This window comes from Xenopus tropicalis, chromosome 3 (assembly GCF_000004195.4).
Source record: "Xenopus tropicalis strain Nigerian chromosome 3, UCB_Xtro_10.0, whole genome shotgun sequence".
In the NCBI taxonomy this organism is placed as follows: Eukaryota; Metazoa; Chordata; class Amphibia; order Anura; family Pipidae; genus Xenopus; species Xenopus tropicalis.
In genome coordinates, this window is record NC_030679.2 from 77,586,597 (window position 1) to 77,606,675 (window position 20,079).

Sequence of the window (20,079 nt, forward strand, 5' to 3'; positions counted from 1 at the left end):
TTTTGCGACGCCATTGGCACATTTTGCAAAGGGCTTATCCCCAAATTATGGATTTTAAATCACCACCACTCTTATCTTATCGTAAAGGTAAAACGTTAGTTAATATGGTTACATCCTCGAGGGTAAAAGCCCAAAGATTGGAGAGACGCACTGATACACACCTGGGTCTGAGAACCCCAGGGATGTATCAATGTTCAGGCTGCACGCAATGCCATAGTGTGATGAGAGGCAAGGAATTTATACACCCAGGCACGGGTCATAAAGTCCAATTATGGGGGCACCATACTTGTATCTCTAAATATGTAATCTATGCAGTCTTTGGCACCAAAAGGGTTAAACAAAGACTATGATTTATATCTTTTTTTATGAATGTATATATTATGTTCCAATTGTTTGCACAAAGGGTTACACATGCAGGGAGTGTGGGTGGGTATAATGGATTGTTTCTAACTATTGCCAAGGTATCACCTATCGTGTCACTTCCTGTATTTGACTACTTAATTGGAGAATTGCACCTGCACTACTATTGTTTGTTGGAGCTTGATAAAGGGCGCAGGGTTGCCTGAAATGTCGCTGAATTACTACAGAAATGCAGGCTACATGTAAGACGTTTTTTTTATTATGAACTGAATATACCTTTTTGCACTTTTTGAAAAAAAACTTTTGAGTGCTGCCTTTTCTTGTTGTTATATATATATATATCTATATATATATAGATATATATATATATACTGTTGCCTTTTTTATGTCGAAAACATACATTATGCAAGCTGTAGATTCCCTTTTGACATTAATCTATTTTATTTGCATACATAAAACTTCTACTACATTCACACATAGGAGGCAAGATTCACAAAATGTGTGCCTTGTTTGTCATTGGTGAAAGAGATATATACAATAAATACAAAATTATGGTACAAAGAACTGTTTTAACTGTGTTAAAAATGAACTGGGCCAACCTGGAAATGGGTAAAAGCTGTCAGATTGGGGTTTGGATTAGTTTAACTGGTGTGCATTGGATAAAGTGGGGGCATAACATAAAATATCCTGCTTTAATATAAAATATAATAAAGCAAGTCTTTAAGAAGTTTTAAATGTGTTTGAACAAAAATGTTTTAACAGTACTATTTGCTACACTTTACAGATTTTCCTATGAATTAAAACAACATCCAGTCATCCAGTGCTAATTGCGATTTATACAGATTGCAAAAATAAACTGTTTTCTATTAAAGGGGACATATACCATACATTTTTACAATGCACTAAACCATGTAAAATAATGTAAAATAGAAGTAAGTGCATTTATTTTAATACCTTTGGGTTCAAACATTCCATAACTGCTTGAAAACTGTGCTCTACCCAGACCTTTTGCCAGCTTCCGATGTGGACTCTTCAGTATATGGCTGGGGCCACCTGCCCCAATAGACTTCTGTAACAGAGCCTCAGCTACAGTGCAGGGAATATGCATAGGGTGGGCGGGGCTTTGCGATGTCACAGGCAGTCTGTTCCTGTTCTGCTCGCTTCTCTCACCCCCCACCCCCGGCAGCAGCACAAGCAGAGAGACACAGAAGGAGGGAACTGGGAGGGGTTTTCCCTGCTACTGCTGAGTAAAGCCTGTCAGTCAGTGCTGTGACCACTTCCTGTGGGAGACTGAAGTGACACTCCCATCTTTAATTTTGCTCTGGCTTCTGATTAGAAAGGCTGTGTATGCAGCTCTCAAATAATGACAGTTTTAGGAGGTAAAATGCTTTCAAAACATCTTTCTTTCTGCATCATTTCACATTTTGAGGAAGGATGAATATTATAACTGAATATGAACGTTATATAAAATGTCTCCTTTAAAGTGTTCATATGAGTCTTTTTCTTTACAGGGCCACAGCAACACATAGGGGACAAGTTATTTTCAAGGATGCCCTGGCACAGCAATTGTGCGAGCAAGGAGGTAAAACACGTTGCTTGTGATTATTTACAGTATGTCGTCTTTTTACAGTGCTTGTCACATTTTAATAGCATTTGCATGAGATTTATATACTGATGAGAAAAGACAGCATCTCAGCATTTTATGTGTGCTTAAGGCAGTTGTCCTCTTAGCCATCTTATCTGTTACCTTTCATCTTTACTAATGAGGGTCCAAGGGACTTAACAGGAAGGTGAATATTTACCTCTTTTTATTAGATTCCTATAGCAAATTAATGCAAAAATTAAATATTATGCTTTAGAGTTTGCCAACACGATTATGTGCACACAGATATAGTGGATTTTATAAGAAGTAATGAATTAATCAGAATTGAGATCAGGTAAAGAGAAATACTGGTTTAAGCAAGAGCAGCAGCCAGGAGATACAGTGGCTTGCAAAAGTATTCGGCCCCCTTGAACTTTTCCACATTTTGTCACATTACAGCCATAAACATGAATCAATTTTATTGGAATTCCACGTGAAAGACCAATACAAAGTGGTGTACACGTGAGAAGTGGAACGAAAATCATACATGATTCCAAACATTTTTTACAAATAAATAACTACAAAGTGGGGTGTGCGTAATTATTCAGCCCCCTTTGGTCTGAGTGCAGTCAGTTGCCCATAGACATTGCCTGATGAGTGCTAATGACTAAATAGAGTGCACCTGTGTGTAATCTCATGTCAGTACAAATACAGCTGCTCTGTGACGGCGTCAGAGGTTGTCTAAGAGAATATTGGGAGCAACAACACCATGAAGTCCAAAGAACACACCAGACAGGTCAGGGATAAAGTAATTGAGAAATTTAAAGCAGGCTTAGGCTACAAAAAGATTTCCAAAGCCTTGAACATCCCACGGAGCACTGTTCAAGCGATCATTCAGAAATGGAAGGAGTATGGCACAACTGTAAACCTACCAAGACAAGGCTGTCCACCTAAACTCACAGGCCGAACAAGAAGAGCGCTGATCAGAAATGCAGCCAAGAGGCCCATGGTGACTCTGGACGAGCTGCAGAGATCTACAGCTCATGTGGGTGAATCTGTCCATAGGACAACTATTAGTCGTGCACTGCACAAAGTTGGCCTTTATGGAAGAGTGGCAAGAAGAAAGCCATTGTTAACAGAAAACCATAAGAAGTCCCGTTTGCAGTTTGCCACAAGCCATGTGGGGGACACAGCAAACATGTGGAAGAAGGTGCTCTGGTCAGATGAGACCAAAATGGAACTTTTTGGCCAAAATGCAAAACGCTATGTGTGGCGGAAAACTAACACTGCACATCACTCTGAACACACAATCCCCACTGTCAAATATGGTGGTGGCAGCATCATGCTCTGGGGGTGCTTCTTTTCAGCAGGGACAGGGAAGCTGGTCAGAGTTGATGGGAAGATGGATGGAGCCAAATACAGGTCAATCTTGGAAGAAAACCTCTTGGAGTCTGCAAAAGACTTGAGACTGGGGCGGAGGTTCCCCTTCCAGCAGGACAACGACCCTAAACATAAAGCCAGGGCAACAATGGAATGGTTTAAAACAAAACATATCCATGTGTTAGAATGGCCCAGTCAAAGTCCAGATCTAAATCCAATCGAGAATCTGTGGCAAGATCTGAAAACTGCTGTTCACAAACGCTGTCCATCTGACTGAGCTGGAGCTGTTTTGCAAAGAAAAATGGGCAAGGATTTCAGTCTCTAGATGTGCAAAGCTGGTAGAGACATACCCTAAAAGACTGGCAGCTGTAATTGCAGCAAAAGGTGCTTCTACAAAGTATTGACTCAGGGGGCTGAATAATTACGCACACCCCACTTTGCAGTTATTTATTTGTAAAAAATGTTTGGAATCATGTATGATTTTCGTTCCACTTCACACGTGTACACCACTTTGTATTGGTCTTTCACGTGGAATTCCAATAAAATTGATTCATGTTTATGGCTGTAATGTGACAAAATGTGGAAAAGTTCAAGGGGGCCGAATACTTTTGCAAGCCACGGTATGCTTTATATACTGCAGCTGGGTACTTACAGGTAGGCAGTCATCCAATGGGGCCAGTTTTGACTACACTGGCAGACTGCTAGTGTGATTGCAGATTAATTGCAAAGTAATTTTAAGCAATTTAGTAATGCAATGGTTAATTTCTAAAGAATGAATCTGAACAATTTTTCTCTTGCTGGCTGGGAATTGCTGCAGGTGCTGCTTTATAGCCTCTGCTGTCCCACCCTGTAGATTAGGTGCCAAAGACAGGTTCTCCTTGGGTCCACCTCTTTTCCTAGATGTCCTCTGGGGCTCACAGCAAGCCTCAGGCTTTTCTTCCCCTTCTCAGCCAATTGGATCGTTCTTCTGCCTGTAACCAGGCTTGAAGATGTCACTGGCACAGGAGCTGGCTGACCTGAAAGGAATGTAGCCAAAGCAAGGGGAATGGGATCTCTGATCCCCTACAGAATATTAGTATATATTATTAGAATTCAAAATACCAGGCCAGGGTTTGTTTGCCTCAAGGCTTAGAAAATTATAAATATATCAATTTTGTATAAGTATTTACAGGTTGATTGGTTCAGTTGGTAAGCTGGATCAGTTTATTCTGGTTCAAAAATTCTGTTGAAAAATCTGCTGTTTTATCTGGACTTGTGCTGTTTAATTTCGCTAAACTGTGAATGTAGATAAACTGGAGAGTGATCTGGTTGTAACTCTGTAAAACAGCTATTTATAAATGTATTGGAAAACTTGCACTAAACTTGTCTTGTTAATTGTTATTGGGCAGATATGGATCAGAAACCTTGTCTTATGACCTTGTAGACTTCTATATGAAGTTTTTATATCTTATATTGTAGTGAAACAAGTGAAGGAGAGTTGGACATTTTGAAAGTTCAATTGTGTAATTTAAATCATAATTATCTTTATTCCTATATCCTGCTACTAATTATATTCAACACTGAGTTATCTAGGCATTACTTGCTACCAATGGTCAAATTTATCAGGAATTTAGTTTCACAATTCTGCTCAAATTTCCTTTCAAGGCAACTTTGGTTGAATTAGGAAAGCCGAATGAATGCATATGTTTTCCCAACAGTGTTTTACATTATCGGTGGGAAGGCATTTGGAGGAGATTAGTTGCCCGCATTAGAAAAGATTTATTGCAGGTGACTAATCTCCTCGTCTGTCATGAGCCATTACATTTAAATTTAATGCCCAAGCACGGTTTCTTTAAGGAACCAATCAGACCTTTGCTTTCATAATCTGCGTTTTAGTACTGACAAGTTCCTAATTGGCTGGTATTAGAAGCAGCACTTGTGCAGTTTAGCACCTGTGTTGGTAAATTAGACCAACATAGGGTATATTTATCAGTCCCTGCCAACATTGTGCATATTTATTAGTCCCTGCCATGCCATTTTTGAGAACCTTGTCAGATGGCACTTTAAAGGAAATTTTCCATTTTTTTTTAACCAGTATTTGGTTTTTTGAAAGATAAAAGAAATACACAATAATCCTCATTTACTTAAGTGGTTTATTGTGCAAGCTGCAATTTTTGGACTCAATTTTTACCAACTGTGCAGCATTTTTTCCCAGAATTTGTATTTTCAGACTGGCAATGGCCTCATTTACTGTAAGCAATACCAGGATTTCCTTAATTTTAAAAGTTATTACAGGCCTGTATAGGTGCAAGTACCTTTGTGAATGGTGGCAATACTAGCTGAGTGAGGCATCATAGGTTATTGCACAAAACTAAGGGGTTGATTTATCATGCTGTGTTGGAGTGAAGCATTACATGATGCTTCGCAAGATGATGTTGCCCAGGGCAACCAATCAGCATTTAGATTTCAACAGTTAGAAAACCAAAGCAAAGCATCTGATTGGCTGCTATGATTAACATCACCAGTAATGTTTTATTCCACATTTTACACAGCATGATAAATATACCCTCTTAATGTACTAATGTACTAATAAGTTTACCACACAACTTATATTTTTTTTGCCCTAAAGAACACTTTTCAATCTTATATGCCATCTTATATAACATTGATTGAATGACTGGTGCTGTTTCTTATCATTTTTACTAGAAGTGGCTCAGATAAATTTTAAATTGATCTGCATATATATTAATTATATAAATTATGTATGAAGGAAACTGTTTGCAATTATGTGTTTAAACAAAGGACGATATACATTTAAATAGGCCTCTATAGAAATGTCAGTTTATTCTAACGTGTTTGGGTATTCTGCCTTAGGTCTCTCTTTTTCTCATTTGTAACTTAGATGTATAAAGGGTTCTAGCAAAATATTTCAAATTATACTAAGATTATAAAGCTCAAATTTAATGAGCTTCAGTGTGAACCTAGATTTTCATCTCCCCAGGAATAATTTTGTTATTAGATTCAGCACTGTACTTTAATAAAGTACAGATATGACCTTCCACAGCAATAATGAAGGTCTTTAAATCTTAAACATATTTAGCACCCTTACACCAACTCCAGATTTAGATCTTCAGAAGTGTAACACAAAAGAATGTGTATCTTATTATACAGAAGGTTTTACAACAATAAAATAAAACTTGAAAATACATTTTGCTTTAAATTAATACAAATCAGTTTAAATCATTTTTTAGCCTGTAACTATTTGTGTCTTAGCACCTAGGATATGTGTGAATTTTTTGGAAGCCAACCTCATAACGTTTTATTTTTATCTACTTTGTTCAAGCATGGTTTCTAGAGGGGCAGGTTTTCCTATTTAAAAATGTTATATGTTTATGTTCTAACATCAGCATGCTTAATTTATTTTAGTGTATGTAGTAATACTTAAATACTGTGTCCAATTTTTGTCAATTTCAATATTACACAAAACGATTGTTCTGCCTTTTGATCACTAGGCCAAATTATGATTATCTGAAATCAGCTAGACCTGGAACTCCAGAGTGTCAACTGTCACTATTTTTACGGCTTAGAAGGATAAGAGGGAGTGGGAGTGTTTTATGTTAGGAGAAAGCACAAGATCTGAGAATGCTTATAGCAAGCTTTATAATTATAAAGTGAATTTCTTGGAGTTAGACATAAGAATGTTTCATTAATGGAAGGTACTGGTTCTGTGCATAAGTGGGTTGGACTGAGCCTGCAGATGAGGTTGAGTTGGATTGTTTTAATTCTCCCTAAGTTATGAGTAATGGCTTGCCATCTATGATAACCCATACAGGTAAGAACCTGTATGGGTTATTGTAGATGGCAAGCTATTACTCATAACATTCTCATAGGGAGAATTAAAACAATCTCCATGTTAGCTTAAAGGACATGTAAAGCCTACATTTGCCTACAATGTATATCAGTTGGGCACATCTCCCCCACCCAAATGGCATCATTTGTACTGCATATATCCCCTCCGTTAGCCAGCACCATCACATTTTCCTAAAGCAAAAACCAGCTTTCACCCAGCAGCCATTTTTTTCTGACACCTCATCAGTTACATTTAAATCAGCAAAGAGCATACACACACACACAGACCCTTATTCAGCATAAATTTCATCAAGGGTCAAGGCTCACACAGGCAGAACTGTCTTTTATAAAAGTTCTACTTTGTTTGAGCACTGTAATGGTTAAGCTAAGCTGAGGAGATGGGGTTAGGAGCTGAGTTTCTATGGGAAGCAGCAATGCCATGTCTTCATTGGCTGCTAGACTTGGGAGTGTGTTTAGTAATCTGAGCTTAGAACAACTGAGCATGCCCACAAGCCAACAGCCAAAGCAAGTTCCTGAGGGAGGGGGCCGAGTGGGTTACAGGAGGAGAAGGAAATCTAAGTGATTAAGTGGATGTTGCAGCCTTACTATTAACCTCTGGACAACCAGAGTGGCAGGTGTTAAAAGATTTCACAGAGGCTGTTCACTGATTACATTTTTGTGTGTGGGGTTTACATGTCCTTTAAAACATACATGGAAATGGGTAATCAGTGATTATCAATGACAAAAAGGAGCTTGAGAAGAATTATGGAAATCTGTTTCTTTACACTTGCAGTGAGGGATTTTCACATAAACTTTTACCAATGTTTTTATTCCTATTATTCTGCAGCAGTGAGATATATTTTGGTATGTTAACAACATTCCAGGGAACTAAAAAGTAGCTTGGAAAAGGTATTCCTATACTGTATTTCTGTCACAGTATTTCCTGTTGAAAAAAGACACACGTCCATCAAGTTCAACCTCTTTGTCTAAATGAAACCTGCCCAACTGCTAGTCAATTCCTTCCTGAGTCTATATATATAGATATAGCTAATGTGTCTGCCAGTACAACTGCTTCAAAGAGAGAATCCCACAACTTCACAGCTTTCACTTTAAAAACCCTTGTTTCATATATTAAGGTGATCCATCCTTTCTTCTAATAATAGTGGATGCCCTTGTGTTTTCTAGAAGAACTGCTGCAATATAAAGTATCAGAGAGTTTATTGTATGGTCCCCCTATATATTTATATAATATCCCCCATAAATTTGTCTTTTCCATTATAAACATTCCCAAGTTGGACAGTCTTTCTTCATTACCATCCAGAGTCCCCATTGATTTTTTTTTAATTTATTTTGTGTTCAGTCTTAACCAGTTATATGCCAAATTTTTGCAGCACACAAGCTTTGCCTCTGATATGACCTAAAAGGACCTCAAAGACAAACAGGTTCAAAGAGACAGGTTCTGTCTCGTAACAGAGTCTGAAGTTTCTCAGCTTCTCCGATCCTCTCCGCCTACTACCTGCTCGCTGGATCCTATGCCCTCATCCCTACTAAAACAGTGTGCCCTTGCCCTTACTCCAGCTCTTACCCACATATTCAATTCCTCTCTGGCTTCTGGTACTTTTCCCTCTCTCTTCAAACAAGCATGTGTCAAACCCATTCTTAAAAAGGCTACACTGGACCCATCCTGCCTTTCTAACTACCGTCCCGTCTCTCTCCTGCCCCTAGCCTCTAAACTCCTGGAACGTCTTGTCTTTTCTCGTGTAACTAACTTCCTCTGCACCCATAATCTGCTGGACCCTATGCAGTCTGGTTTTCGGCCTGCGCACTCCACTGAGACGGCCTTATGTAGAGTGGCAAATGATCTCCAGACTGCCAAGGCCAAAGGACGCTACTCGGTCCTCATTCTCCTAGACCTTTCCTCTGCTTTTGATACTGTCGACCATTCTGTCCTTATGCAAATTCTCTATTCTCTGGGTATCCGGGATCTAACCGCTCCTTCTCTGTCGCTCTTACTAACAAATCCTCTAGCCCGGTTCCGCTTAGTGTGGGGGTGCCTCAGGGCTCTGTGCTTGGTCCCCTGCTGTTCTCCCTGTACACTCTCTCTCTAGGAGACCTTATTTCTTCTTTTGGTCTTAAATACCACCTAAATGCAGATGACATCCAGATATATCCAGACACCCCTGCACTAACTGCTGATGTCCAAACCCAGATTGGTAACTGCCTCCTGGCTATCTCCTCCTGGATGAACCGACGCCAGCTCAAACTTAACCTAGCTAAAACAGAGCTCATGGTCTTCCCGCCCAAACCTGGCCCTCCTCCTCCATTACTATTGATGGCATGACCATCAACCCTGTAAATTCTGCACGCTGCCTTGGGGTTATCTTTGACCAGTCTCTCTCCTTCTCTAACCATATTAATAACACTGCCAAAACCTGCCGCTTTTTCCTCCGCAATATTGCCAAGATACGCCCCTTTCTTTCACAAGCAACAGCTAAAACACTAATCTATGCCCTTATCCTTTCCCGCTTAGATTACTGCAATCTCCTACTAACCGGCCTCCCAGACTCCCACCTCTCTCCCCTGCAATCAATCTTAAACTCTGCTGCCAGGATCCTCCTGCTCTCTCCTAAGAGGGATCCTGCTCAGCCTCAATTAAGCTCACTAGCATGGCTGCCTGTCAAGCAAAGGATAGCTTACAAAATCCTTCTGCTGACATTCAAAGCCCTTCACTCCTCTGCTCCTCACTACATTTCTTCACTGGTCTCCTTACATGTTCCTGGTCGTCTCCTCCGCTCCTCTCAGAGCCTCCGTCTCTTTACACCATCCACACCCACTGCGCTCTCTCGTCTTAAACCTTTCTATCTCGCTGCTCCTTACCTCTGGAACTCTATCCCTGAATCCCTCCGTAGGGAAAACTCACCCACTCTCTTTAAGAAAAAACTCAGCTGTTACCTTCTGGAGCACTAAAACATTATTTTGCCCAGTCCTGCGCTTAAGGGCAAATGCCCATACCTGATGCACTCTTACCTTCCAGTTTGTGCCTGTATGTTACCCAACCACTTAGATTGTAAGCTCTACGGGGCAGGGACCTCCTTCCTACTGTGTCTCATACCACATGGCACTTATATATATATATATATATATACATATATGTATTTATTGTATTTATGTATTATATCATTTGTCCTCCCTGTGTGTAATTTTGTATTCTGTAAGACTGTACAGCGCTGCGTACCCTTGTGGTGCTTTATAAATAAAGTTATACATACATACATACATACATACATACAAGAGAGAGGCTTAGTGGTGCAGTTCCCAGCCTGCTGTCCATGGTACTGAATCAAAATCTTGTTTAAAGCTGATTTCTCTTTATGGACCAATTTAAATGAGTCAATTTAGTACTGTGTCTGAGGAGGGTAAGCCTTTGCTATTTTCTGGAGATGATGTAAAAGAAAAGCTTTTAGTTATTAATTTGGGATATGGACAGGTTATTTGTACTTTGGAAAAGATGTGTAGTATATATATATAAACAGTATAGTTTCTAATGCTACTTTTTGGTGCACAGTTAGGATTACTAGAGGGGAATGTGAAATTTCTAAAATATTTGAAGAAATAGATATCAATCTTAAAGACATATACAACATTTTTAAAAATGACTCTTATCATATAGGCAATTATAAATTATAAATTTGAGCTAAAACATGGATTATTCAACCTTTACTGGTGCTCCCCAGAGATCCTCTCTGGTCTTTGTCACAAATGATTATATATGTTATATATATGTTTCCCAGAAGTACGATGAGGTTAGTAAGGCACAACTCCTCGCACAGTGAAAGACGAATTGCAGTTCCTTTTCAAGTCTGTCTAGCTGCTTGTTGTGCCTTTGATTGGCTGTAATCTTGCAGTACAAAGAGCTGAGTGCTGCCATCTCTCTGGCACAGCTTGAGAAAGCCAGGTTAGAAATGCTTTGGGGACATTTTTATTAGTATGAAATGTACATTTTGAAGACTCATTCTTTTTGTTTGCAAACCTTGTTTTTCATATTATATGGCCCCTTTAATAATGCAGGAAGACAGTAAATTCAGTATTCAGTCTATTTGAAAGAAAACATTTTAAGCTCTATACAAAAGTACAGACTCAAAACACCTACAATTGCTCCTGTGTCCATGGGCATTCACCTATACAAGCTGGCAGCAGCAGCAACCTGACACCCCGAGCATCTTGAATGTGGAAGTTGAATTTTTTTTTAGCTTTTTGTATGCTTTAGTTCTCATTGTCTTGAATGGAAAAAGGCTAAAACCACCAGTACTGGTACTTTTTATCCCAAAACCAATATTACATGCCCCATTGACTTTTTCACATTTTAAGTAATGTGTTTACCATTCAAGGCAATGGGAGCTGCATGGTCCAGTGTGGTAGGTAGTGATAAACAAATTTTTTTGGTAGGCATGGATTTGCAGGGAATTTCCGCATTTTGCCATTGTTTCACGAGACTTCCGTGAAAATTTGCTGCGGAAAAATTCACCGCATGTAAATGTGCAAATGTGTTTGCGAATTTTTCGCCATTTCACGTATTTTCTTGCTGTTTCACAAATTTTATGGCAAAGTGAAACCAGACAGATTCGCTCATCACAAGTGGTAAGTATGACTCAAATACTCTTAGCATTTTCAGGCTTATACCATTCAGATGCATAGGAATCACAGCAGGCAGTTTGCTGAGGTTTTCAGTTTTCTAAAGTCATCACCCTTAAGGTCATATGGGAGTTGTGTATCTGTACTTTGTGCATGTTGTTTAAAACCAAAACAGTTGCCATTATTAGTTTTCTTTCCTAAAAATTGCTGCAACAAAATATGTGTAATTGTTTCACTTGAAAATGTAGTCATGTGTGTTTTCAATGTGGAGTGTGCCATAAAGGGTTGCCACCTGTCGGATTTTGACCCCGGCAGCCTAGTTTTCAGAAGGGCTGTCCAGGTCAAAACTGCCAGCCCAGTTTCCCCAATTTGGAAAACCCAGCAGGACACTTTCAGATTGATTCAGTAATTGGCCTATTGGCCAATTGCCAATCAGCACATCAAAGCCCCGCCCCTCAACATCATAGCCTTGCCCATGTATCTTCACTGCCTCACCCCCTTGTCCGGGGTTAGCCACAGCAAAACATGGCAACCCTAGTGCCATATTTCCAACAATTTCTAAAATCCACAGTGAATAGAGACACTTCCACATTTTATAATTTAACAGTACTGTTTTTTGGGTTTTTTTATCTTTACCTTGGCTTTTGGCACATTTGGGTGTTTTCTGTTTTTTTAATGACACAGGGGAAACATCAGTATGGAAAAAAATGCTGCCAGAAAATACAGTAAAGGTATAATCTACCACTATGAAGGCAAAGTGCAAAAAACAGGCTCTATCCACAGGATACGACATGGCCCTGTACTTATCACCTGCAATATAGCAGTGCATTTTCTCTACTAATTTGTTTAATATCTTCATTTCAGCATAGGTCCAGTCCAGTAATTTGGAAATTTGTATAATTTCAAAAATAAAATTCTCAATAGTAATATGTTTTGTAATGTTTGGTCTTCAGAACATCAATCCCCATATAGTAAGATAAATGTCATCTGTTTAAAGGGAAATTATACACTGTGTATAAACAAGGTTTATGTACCAATTCATTGTCAACAAAGTAAAGGTTCTGCTCATTGCATGTTACTCTATGTGGTAATGGGAACTTTGCATCTAAATTTGTATTGCTACAAAGATTACAAAATAATTTTCAAATGATTCATTTCCCGTCTTTTTTTTCAGCTCCTACAGAAGCACCATTACGACCAAATTTAGGTGAGTTTTCTTAATAGTGTATTCTGCATTATTTATTCAAATTATTTTTTTTATTAAGAAAGTCAAAATCTTCAGATGATTTGTATTTATTTATGTATATCTTTATTTATATAGCACTGCTGTATACTCAGCTTATACATTTTTACAGGGCAGTAAGACTACACATAGGGTAAAAGATATTGCAATAAATGAGAAAATATATAAACAGCAACAATTATTTAGTGGCATATTTGAAAGGAGGTCCCTGCCCTAAAGAGCTTACAGTTTAAGTGACTAGACAGGTACAAACAAGTGGCACAATTGGACAAGATACCCATACTATGAGGTAGGATCTCAGAACAATTTTGAAATGGCTGAGGGGGTCAAATTCATAAACAAAATGAACTTAAATTAGAAACTTAGACTGTGGCATTCACTTGTACTGGTAAGTGGGTAGGTGCTCATTGGGCTTTTTTTGTACTCTTACTAGATCTTCTGGGCTTATTGGGGTGCTCATTGGCTATTTATACAGTGATTTAACTGGCATGTATGGAGTTAATATGCTGATTATTCTTTTTCTGTAGTAATTATACTGGCACATCCAAGGTTAATATGCTGATTATTACATTTCCGTAGTAATTATACTGGCACATCCAAGTTTAATATGCTCATTGTCCATTTTCTGTTCTATTTTCCGGGCACCGGTGGGGGGTGGGGGGGGGGGTGGGTGTTTTAGTCAAATGAGTGGTCAAAAAAGTTTGCTGCACTCGCAAATTTGCCCCTGGGCTGTAACCCATGGTAGCCAACATTAGGCAGTTTTTCCCTGGACAGTAACCCATGGTAGCCAATTAGATGTTTTATTTTATTGTTCCATTCCCATGAACAGGATATTATACAACTGCAATCTACAAAGTAAGTTAAAAGAGATGGTGGACTGACTAGAAGATGCTGATTATAGATTGCGCTAGAACAACCTTTGAATCAGAGAGCTTCCTGAAACAATGACAGATCTACCACAAGTGGTACAATTGATCCTTTCTACATTGCTCCCTGACTTACCATTGAAGTAGTTGGAGTGCAACAGGGTACCCCAGGTGCTTCAACAAAAAATTCAGAGAGCTTTTCAAGCTGCAAGGCTGGTGCAACAATTGCAACAGAGTACAAAAGTTATAAGTTTCAAATCTATGCTGAGATCTCTCCGGTTACACTCCAAAAACACAAAGCCTTATTCCCATTTGTTCAGGTGCTGCAAAAACAAAATATAATGGTTTTTTTTTTGTTCTGTTTGTTTTGGCATCTACATATAACAATCAGCAATACTCTTTATCTAAATTTGAATCCAGAATTTCTAAAAAATGCCAATTAGGCCTTATGGAGCCTCATTCACAACCATCCCAGGTAGCAGTATGACCTCTAGATCGCCCGATATCTCCTTTATGGCAGAAAGTCAAAAAGCCAGGCCTCAATTAATTGACCTTACCACATATAGGGGCTGATTCACAAAAGGTCGTTATCACTTAACGCATAGTTTTTTGTGTTAAAAAAGGATCTTTAATTAACGATTCATCAAGGTAATTTTGCATGCGTTACTAATCATATTGCATGCACAAACATCTCAATTATTGCAAAGCGCAATGTCCATTCGCATTGCGATAATTATATTATAGAAATAGTCCTAATGCATAATTCACAGACATATTTTTAAAAATGTGGCGATAATTACTGTGAAACTTAACACCTCTCAGGAGTGGGCGTTGCTAAACAACATTACAGTACGTGATCGTCTGTGGTGACAAAATGGAGTTTGCAGTCAGATTTTATCTTGAATCTGAAGTAAAGAATCAAGTATGTGATTGCCCTAGAGCAGTGCTGTCCAACTGGCGGCCCGCGGGCCCCCTCTGTGTGGCCCCCCACCTGTCTGGCTGCTTTGATGGCTTACCTTTGTGTAAGCTTTAAATGGTATCAGTACTGAGATTAACTGGCCCCCTGCATGGTTAACACCTCAGATTCAGGCTGTAATCCCCCAGTATTGTTTAAAAATGTAATCCCCTGTGTTGTTCACACCTTTTCATCTCTGCATTGTTCACCCCCTGCAGTGTTCACACCTCAGGCTCAGGCCCTAATCCCCCCCATTGTTCCCCTGTTCACACCTCAGCAGTAGAAACCCACAAATAAACCACAAATAAACCCTACACACTATAAAAAAGAACATATATTGTGGTGGTACTGCAATTAAAAAGTTTTTTAATATATAGTTATTGTGCAGACTGTAGGAGTAGTGCCAGCATTGTCACTGTAGGCTGCCTGTGTGTGCCATACTCTGCCTGCCCTATGCTACCAGTGTGTGCCATACACACAGGCAGCATAGGACAGGCAGAGTATGGCACACACAGGCAGCATAGGGCAGGCAGAGTATGGCACATACAGGCAGGGTAGGGAAGGCAGAGTATGGCACACACAGGCAGGGTAGGGAAGGCAGAGTATGGCACACACAGGCAGGGTAGGGCAGGCAGACTATGGCACACACAGGCAGGGTAGGGCAGGCAGAGTATGGCACACACAGGCAGGGTAGGGAAGGCAGAGTATGGCACACACAGCTAGGGAAGGGAAGGCAGAGTATGGCACACACAGGCAGGGTAGGGAAGGCAGAGTATGGCACACACAGGCAGAGTATGGCACACACAGGCAGGGTAGGGCAGGCAGAGTATGGCACACACAGGCAGGGTAGGGAAGGCAGAGTATGGCACACACAGGCAAGGTAGGGCAGGCAGAGTATGGCACACACAGGCAGGGTAGGGCAGGCAGAGTATGACACACACAGGCAGGGTAGGGCAGGCAGAGTATGGCACACACAGGCAGCATAGGGCAGGCAGAGTATGGCACACACAGGCAGGGTAGGGAAGGCAGAGTATGGCACACACAGGCAGGGTAGGGAAGGCAGAGTATGGCACACACAGGCAGGGTAGGGAAGGCAGAGTATGGCACACACAGGCAGGGTAAGGAAGGCAGATTATGGCAGGTTTTTGCTGTACTACCACCATTAATACGGCTATGGTCATGCAATAACATGGGTGTGGTGTCAAGTGGGTGTGTTTTTAAAAAGGAGAGTGGTCAAAACTAGCTTCCATAATCGTCCCTCCACCACGGAGGCCGGAAAAATTCCGGCCCTCAGTACCACAGAAGTTGTACAGCGCTGTCTTAGAGTGATGCATCCTCGAGTTTTCAGGGAAATAGTAATTTTCAGAATGGTAGTTTTCACAAAGTAATGGTTACTCTCTATTTCGACCTTTTGTGAATCAGCCCCATAGCATAAATGAAAAATCTACTAATCTTGTAGACAACTATTAATAATTAGTGATGATCGAATTTGTCCTGTTGCCAGCATCAGATATTATTAATAATAATGAGCGAAATTCTTTGGGTTTGCGGCGGTGGTATAAAAATGAATCACTGTGGTATAAAATGTCCCATTTATTGGAGCTCCCAATAGATCCTCTCAGGTCTCTGTCTGTGTGTCAAATGAGGGGGTGGGCATGTTTAACCGGTCCCTGCCAGAAGCACAGCAGGAGTGGAGTAGCCAATTACAGCCCTGCAGTCACACAAGCTTCAGTTCCCTATCAGGTCAGCCTAACTGCTGATTGCTTCCTATCCTACAGTGCAGTGTGCTGGATGCCGCCAGCCTGGGAAAGGAGGCAGCAGGAAGTGAAACTAATGTGCATGGCTAGTAGGGTTTTTGGAGAAATTTTCAAGAAATCAGCCCAAAACACTTCTTTAGCACATTTCTTCTATATTTAGATGAGTACAATTCATTGGCACAATATTGTTTTTCATACAATATGTCCCATTTAATAACTACTCAGTCTTCACTAGAGATTCTTCACGCTGGTGATCAAGGTTTTTGAACTAACTATTTACTTAGGCTTGAGACAGAATTACAAGAGAATGTTAACCTCCCAAATCATGGGTCCATTATTTCCTTTTATATAAATAACAGTCGGTGAATTGTGACTCTCGAGTCATTATTTTCTACCGGATCTGAAGGGAAGTGTAATCCCCCACTTATGATGTCATCTGTGGTAGTTATTGAGATTGCTGCTCAAGTGGATAACATCCTCAGATGTTTATTAAGTAGTTTGAGTTTATATGTTGTTTTATGGGTTTCTTTTTTCTCTTTTTTTCTTTCATTACGTTACCTGGGCACCACTTGTAGGTCACTTTGTCGGCTCTTATACATGGCATGGGAATCCCAGTATGACCACTGGAATACATGGTAAGTTAGAGGGCATGTTATGACATGCCCTCTAACTTACCATGTATTCCAGTGGTCATATTCAGTATTTTCACTAAAAAAATGCGTTTAACTGTACTGTCACACAATGTACAGGTATTTAATTCCCCACTGAAACCATATAGGCCCTTGTTCATCAATATTCATAGAGGCACCCGCCAGGTTTGTCCCATATTCTCATTGCTTAGATACACCAATTGAGAAATGTATCCTTTCACCTGGGGAAAGAGTTCGAGCAATACAAATCCTCCACTTTCTGTCAAAATGTTGGAAGACATCCATATCTCACGATACTGTATACTCTTTTTTTTTTTTTAATAAAAAATGGTGCCTGAACGGACAGACCCTGAGAGGAACCATATCGATTTTATATAAATGATAATACCCCAGAACGTATATTAGATTTAGGCTATGTTAAAGCATGGCAAATAGACATGGGTAGAATGTTATCAGAAAAGGAATGGTCCCGGCTCTGGCATAACACAAGCTCAATAAACACAATATTGCTGAAGGCAGGAATAAAGATTAGCTTTTGCTGGTACCTAAGTCAAGCTCATTTAGAATCTTACAATAACTGTTTCAAAGGCAGTGCTTTTTTAGAACAACGTTCGATATGGTGGTCAAATGTACAATAAGTTTTACTTTTCATCTTAAAAACAAGTTTATTTCCAACCAACCAGCTGTTGGGTAAGTAACCTTGAACCTTAAAACTTTTTTCAATGGTTTTCAGCAAACGTGTGTCAAACAGATACTTATTTTTTCTTTCTTTCAGCGGAAATTCACAGTGAAAGCATCCTTTTACGAGATGATTTTGACTCATATAAGCTTCAGGAACTGAATCCAAATATCTGGTATGTAAAAAAAAAAAAAAAAAAAACCCAGTAATTGGCATTATATACAGATATCATGTGAATGGTGCACTCCAGGAATTTCAACCTCCAGGGAAGGCAATTTGGGTGATTTATGCCACTGAGAGTTGACAGGTCTGACACTTCTGGCACTTCTGGCATACTCAAAAAAATATTTTTTACATTTAAAAATTTCTGTATAGAATTGGAAAAACAAGAAGTAAACCTTGATTACATGGTATAGATCTGTTAAATTTGTTGTAGTGTTCGTATTTTTTGGTTATTAAGAGGTGCAAATTCTTTGGAAATCTTTCAGTTATTTAAATATACATCACTCAGCTGTTATGAGGTAGTCCTGAACATGTCCCATATAAATAAAAAGGCAAATTTGAATTTATGCCAAAACAGAACACTGATTTTGTGCTTTAGTAACATTTCAAACCCTTAAAGGAGAAGGAAAGGTAAAAACTAAGTAAGCTTTATCAGGAAGGTCTATGTAAATTCAGCCATAAGCACTCACAGAAACACTTCACTTTGTCCTCTATCAGAAGAAAAAGGATTTCTTGTCTCCTTCCTTGTCTCTGTAATTCTCGTGCCAAAGTCTGCCCAGCTTTCTCCTCTCTCCCTTCTCCTGCTCCCCCCTCCCATAAGAATGCTAAGAACCCCCTCCTCCCCTTAGGAATGTGTGATCTGCGCCATACAGCAGGAAGCTTCCTCATAGTCTTACTAACTGCACATGTACAGGGGTCTTGGTGCAGGAGCAAGGCATTATGGGAATTTTCTTTACAGAGCTCAGCCTTTTTTTTCCTATGAGGCTTCTGATCATCTGAACAGGAGAAATATGGGGAGACTTAAGGACACTATTGAGAGAACTGAAAGTATGCCTGCAGCTTGAGATCAACACTGTAGTAGCATTTTCTTCTTCTTTAAAGGAGGAATTTTTAAATTTTGTACAGGAGGGAAGTAGAGAACCTCACCATGAACAAAATGACTTGTGTATTGGGTTGTCGGTATTATGTGGTGGAATGACCTTCATCACCACATGTAGACATCATATAAGATAATGGAGGACACCTGACACTGCAGGGCTTTGCTGCAATTAGTGTTTATTAGTGTGTTCCACTACATGTTTCGGGCAAAGCCCTTTTTCAAGTGAACAACATAACATCTGAACAAAAAACATTTAGGTGGTTACAAGACCCAAGTCCAACCTCCCCCATCACAGCATTGGTTCCACGCAGTCCAAAGGGAGGGGTTACTGCTCCAGGGCACTCAGTTAGGAGCCTGACCCCAAGGAAACTTTTTAAAGTCCAAAGTTCCTTTTTATACATGGCCCAGGAACTACCAAGTAAATTGGCCTTTCACCATAGTGTAACTGTAAAAGAAAAACAAATTCCAGGTACAAGCACAATACATATACTGCCCATCTTAACTGATATCTATTTTCTACTTGGGTGTCTTACCACATGCTGACCAAGTCTCACTAGGGCAATTCATTTATATCTGTAAAAGAACAGAGGTTACCATTAGAGGTGTATAGTTTACAGAAAACATTTTACACTCCATGCATCATTTAAACCATTAGGCGCTAAACTGTTCATTTTTTTATCCATACTGCCTCCTTTTGCAAGAGTAGTTTTGTTATATTCCACCCCCCCTTGAGGGGTACTTAACTACCTCTAGCACCATCCAGCGCAGTTGCGATTGGTTATGTTTTACCTGGTGGAAATATCTGGACACAGCTGTATCGTTGGCGGAACCTTCTTTAAAATTTCTAATGTCCCCCTTATGTTCCTTTATCCTGGTCTTGACAGGTCTATTAGTTTGGCCAACATACACCTTGCCGCAGGGGCATTTGATCATATAGATCACACTGAGTATGACCACATGAGTATGATGCATAGCCTGAAAGTATGAAATGGATGTACTTTTCTGTAAGATCTGGTGATGTGGTAGCTTGTTGTGTGGTATGAAT

The 20,079-nt window shown here is 39.7% G+C and overlaps 1 protein-coding gene across 5 annotated transcripts in view; it reads left to right on the forward strand.

Moving 5' to 3' along the window:
• The window catches only part of reln (reelin), a 258,716-nt gene that overhangs the window by 102,265 nt on the left and 136,372 nt on the right, over nt 1–20,079 (forward strand). For all 5 annotated transcript variants that reach the window (XM_031897689.1, XM_012958659.3, XM_012958660.3 and 2 more), the window contains 3 exon segments: nt 1,872–1,942; nt 12,957–12,989; nt 18,029–18,107. In XM_031897689.1, the coding sequence (XP_031753549.1) occupies nt 1,872–1,942; nt 12,957–12,989; nt 18,029–18,107 (183 nt within the window).